This window comes from Austrofundulus limnaeus, unplaced genomic scaffold (genome assembly GCF_001266775.1).
Source record: "Austrofundulus limnaeus strain Quisiro unplaced genomic scaffold, Austrofundulus_limnaeus-1.0 Scaffold85, whole genome shotgun sequence".
Taxonomy (NCBI): Eukaryota; Metazoa; Chordata; class Actinopteri; order Cyprinodontiformes; family Rivulidae; genus Austrofundulus; species Austrofundulus limnaeus.
Genome location: NW_013952487.1, coordinates 559,659 through 564,376, shown reverse-complemented (window position 1 = coordinate 564,376; position 4,718 = coordinate 559,659). Strand labels below are relative to the sequence as shown.

Here is a 4,718-nt window from a genome sequence, read left to right as displayed (position 1 = left end):
AACTAGTTGAGAGAAGTAAGACGAACCAGGTGAGAAAAGTGAGACAAACTAGTTGAGAGAAGACTAACTAGGTGAGAGAAGTAAGACAAACCAGGTGAGAGAAATAAGACAAACCAGTTGAGAGAAGTAAGATGAACCAGGTGAGAAAAGTGAGACAAACTAGTTGAGAGAAGTAAGACGAACCAGGTGAGAAAAGTGAGACAAACTAGTTGAGAGAAGACTAACTAGGTGAGAGAAGTAAGATGAACCAGGTGAGAGAAGTAAGACAAACCAGGTGAGAGACGACAAACCAGGTGAGAGAAGAAAGACGAACCAGGTGAGAGAAGTAAGACAAACCAGGTGAGAGAAGTAAGATGAACCAGGTGAGAAAAGTAAGACAAACCAGGTGAGAAAAGTAAGATGAACCAGGTGAGAAAAGTAAGACAAACCAGGTGAGAAAAGTAAGATGAACCAGGTGAGAGAAGTAAGACAAACGAGGTGAGAGAAGACATACTAGGTGAGAGAAGTAAGACAAACCACGTGAGATAAATGAGACAAACCAGGTGAGAGAACTAAGATGAATCAGGTGAGAAAAGTAAGACAAACCAGGTGAGAAAAGTAAGACAAACTAGGTGAGAAAAGTAAGACAAACTAGGTGAGAGAAATAAGATGAACCAGGTGAGAGAAATAAGATGAACCAGGTGAGAAAAGTGAGACAAACCAGGTGAGAAAAGTGAGACAAACCAGGTGAGATAAATGAGACAAACCAGGTGAGAGAACTAAGATGAACCAGGTGAGAAAAGTAAGACAAACCAGGTGAGAGAAATAAGACAAGCCAGGTAAAACATGAGACAGATTATGAGAAACATGAGATAGATTATGAGAAACATGAAACAGATTATGAGAAACATGAAACAGATTATGAGAAACATGAGACAAACCAGGTGAGACATTAAACAAAGCAGCAGGAGAATAATGCATTCAGGTCTTTGTGTCAAAATGAAGTAAAACCAGAATAATCCTTTTTTTTCCTTCTTTTGTCTGGAACACTTGTTCTGTTAAAGCCTCAGCTCTTTTTGTATCGACTGTTTCTGTCAAGCTGCAGGCAGGAGACACAGCTCTGCATGTTGCTGCTGCTCTGAACCATAAAAACATTGTTCAGCTCCTTCTGGCAGCTGGAAACAACGGGAGAATTCAAAACAAGGCAGGGCGAACCTCCAAGGTTGGTCAATGTAAATATAATTTACTGGAAATATGAAATCAGCTTTTTCAATATTTTATAGGTAAAGTCTGAAGGGTTTTCTCAGAAACACAGGTTTGTCTCTGAGAGCACATCTTTTGTCTTTCAGGCAGAAAAAACCTCCCCGGATAAAACCAGAGCCAAGAGGAACMAACAGACGGCTCTTCTTCTCACTAAATCTCCTCAGGTTCATGTCCTCATAATAAATGAAAATAAGAATCGGGAGTGTTTTACAAACTGAAACAGCTTCTAGATGTTGACGTTAAAGGTTCACAGTAAAGTCTGCAGTGTTAAATCAACACTTAGATTTAAATTTAACACCATGTCCGAGTCTATTTGGTCCTTATCTGAATTCGTGTCAGTTTAACTCTTTCCATAGTTTTACATTTTCAGAGTACAATTTAACTCTAAACAGAGTTAAAAATTAACACTGACTAACACTGTACAGTGTTAATAAAACTTAACACTTCAAGTCAAATAACATTAATGAGAGTAATTATGATTCTAAGCAGAGTTAATGAGGTACTCCACTGTGGTGACAAATCAACTCTGATTCTCATGCTTTTCAACACTGCATTGAGTTATTGATAGTTAACACTGGAGGTTCATTTACCTCCTATGAGTGTTAATTTGACACTCGACTGTGCTGATTATTTACTCTTTTGCTGGGTAGAGGGGTGTAAAACAGACTCTATGAGGTGTCTTTACACAGCAAAGTGTGTTTGAAAGTGTAAGTTTAACACTTCAGTGTTAAGATCAACTCTTAGTGTTGCATTAACATTACACAGTAATTTCTGGATAAGTGTAATGGTGTCGACTTTCACACACCAGGAAGTACCTCTCACTCGTGTCGATTTATGGCCAATAACACAAACTTAAACATGATCAACTGATAAACCTGAACAAAACAACTAACTAAAATAACTAATTTTTACACTCATGAACTTCTTTAGTAGTCATAAACATACAAAAACATAATTTCTAAAAGATTACCCAGCATTCCTTGCTGAGAAAATACTGGTCTGTCTGACATGAGGTGATGGAAGAAGGCGGGGCTTTTCAGAACGCTTTTTTCAACACTGCATGGTGTCATATAACAACACTGTTAGGTGTTATATAAGACTAACTGTGGGCGGAGCTTATTTAACACTGTCCAGTGTTGAGACAACACTGAGGAAATCAACACTGGAAGTGAATTTTCTCAGCAAGTTTTAAAATAACATTAGGGGGAGTTAAATTAACTCTGAAAAGTTTAACACTGATATTTTAACACTCTGGTTGTTTCCTTATTGGATCATTATAAAAGTCTTCTGCAGTGATGTCACCAGGTGTTTCTGTCCTCAGGTTTGTCACCTGAGAAGAACGAGGAAACACAGAGCCAGAGCGCTGCCAGCTAAAGTAAGAAAACTGAACGTTTCAAATCAAAAAACAGCTGTTTTCAGCCGGTTTCATGTCTGCAGGTCAGCTGCTCTCTGAAGGAGGGAACAACCAAACAAACTGAGCCCAGATCAGCCAGCAGAGTGAGTCCTGAGCCTCACCTGGACACGTCTGAGGATTCATTATGAGCCTTTATTCTTATGAGTAATTTAATGTTTCTGCAGGGTTTGACTGAAGAGGATCTCACTAAAAGAAAGAATCGCCTCCGACTGCAGAATGTTTGTGATGAAGATGAGGGCAGGAAGGTCCTTCAGCTCTACACTCTGTACCGAGACAAGGAGGGCAAAGTTCGACAGGTCAGAGGTCCAAAGTGTTTCAAAACAAGAAGTTCAGTTCAGCTCCTCCTAGTTATCATAGTAAACTAAAACTAAATAACGAAAACTGAAATTGAAAAAAMATTTTAGTTAACTAAAATACATAAAAACTGTATTAAAATGAAAAAATGATAACTCACAAAAACTTTATAATCTTGTTACAAAACTAACTAAAACTAACTCAAACTAGAAGCACTCAGRGAGTGCAAACCTCCACCAAGTCCAATTCCCCCCATCCTGTAAGAGTTAATGCGCAAAAGCAGAGATGGAAACACATTAGCCGAATAAGTTGTGACGTAGTGAACATTTAAGCAGCAGTATGCACGGGATTTCTTCTCTGTGGAGTCCAATGTGAAAAAAAAAGTCAGACTCGTCACCCGACATTATTGTTGAAAGCTTTCACATCGGTGCTACGTGATTCAAAAAAGCAGAGTTTTCCTCGCGCGTGTAATCACACAGACACACACGCGTCTTCCTATCTTTGTGAGGACCACACACAGCGGTCACAACCACGCTCTGCGCATTCTTTTTCCTCCAAAGTTTGGCGAGAGGTGGATAGTGGGGCGCACAAAGAGCTCTCGACTTGATCTGGCCTCATTTAAATAATAATAAAAATGAACAAACAAACCAACCAACAACCTCCGAGTCTGAAGTCCACAGCRTCACTCCAATTCCTCGATCTTCATCGATCTGCGTACAAGCCTACCGACAATGTGGTGTGTTAGAGGAAATGGGAAAAATAGGTTTCATGGTGCAGTCACGTACTTCGTGGTCACAAAACGTTCTCTAAATGTGCACCAAATGTGTAAAAATGTGCACATTATGGCAAGAATTATTCATCGTTACATCTGGTTTTAATATTACTTTTATAAAGTTTGAAGTCCAAACACTGAAAGCTCTCGCTGCTTTTTACAGAAGCCCTGTGAAAGCATCACAGCTTTGCCGATCTCAGAGGATTAAATGAAAAAAATTTCCGTTATCCGCAACGTGATCCAGAACATCACCAAAATTTARTAGTGTGTTCTTTGTGCCAGTATCCACATGTGGTGTAAATGTCATGACAATACGTCCACAAGTTTTTGAGAAATGTTGTCCACAGTCAGAACGACAGAATGACAGAATTACGCGACTGAAAACATTACCTTGCCCTTGGCGGAGGTAACTATAATGAACAATCCTAAACTTTTATAACCTTGCTCCTCTGCAGCAGATCTGTGTTTTTATTCTCATTTATTTATTTATCAGTGATAATCAGACGCTTCTCCTCAGGCTCCGGCCGGCAGCTGCCCCTGTGAGCCGCAGCTGAAGAAGCTGGAGCATCAGCTGAAGGCCTCAGAGGAGGAGGTGAGGCTGCACATCCTGAACGTCCAGCAGGAGGTCAGCAGGTGTCTGGACAGGGCGGAGCGCAGGACCCGGCAACAGGTCAGCGTCTCCGCAGGTTAAAAACCATCAGACACCTGCAGGAGCTCTGACRCCTCACGTTTCTTTAAACAGCTCAGAGTGTTGGACCTCCTGACCCAGGAGACCAGGAGCATGGTGCTGAGGATGGAGCAGGAGGCTGCACGGGTCAGAGCCGAAGACCGGAGGGTTCAGGTAACTACGGGTGCAGAAGGAAATGTAAAAAATAAATATGTATTTTTATTATTTAGCTCACTGTTTTTACATTTAGCTCATTTTTACAAAATGTTAAATTTAAATGTTAAAAAATAAATATTTAAATATTAAATCCTAAATTTAAATATTTAAAT

At 40.0% G+C, this 4,718-nt stretch overlaps 1 protein-coding gene across 2 annotated transcripts in view; it reads left to right on the top strand.

The window, feature by feature from the left end:
* Nucleotides 1-4,718, top strand: part of LOC106519965 (ankyrin repeat domain-containing protein 6) — a 12,599-nt gene that overhangs the window by 5,004 nt on the left and 2,877 nt on the right. Inside the window, exons 7-13 of one of the 2 annotated variants that reach the window (XM_014011844.1) lie at nucleotides 1,085-1,201; nucleotides 1,329-1,406; nucleotides 2,564-2,617; nucleotides 2,680-2,739; nucleotides 2,821-2,952; nucleotides 4,240-4,392; nucleotides 4,465-4,563. In XM_014011844.1, coding sequence (XP_013867298.1) covers nucleotides 1,085-1,201; nucleotides 1,329-1,406; nucleotides 2,564-2,617; nucleotides 2,680-2,739; nucleotides 2,821-2,952; nucleotides 4,240-4,392; nucleotides 4,465-4,563 — 693 coding nt within the window. Of the gene's footprint in view, nucleotides 1-1,084; nucleotides 1,202-1,328; nucleotides 1,407-2,563; nucleotides 2,618-2,661; nucleotides 2,740-2,820; nucleotides 2,953-4,239; nucleotides 4,393-4,464; nucleotides 4,564-4,718 lie in introns of both variants that reach the window. The other variant, XM_014011843.1, reaches the window with a different exon arrangement.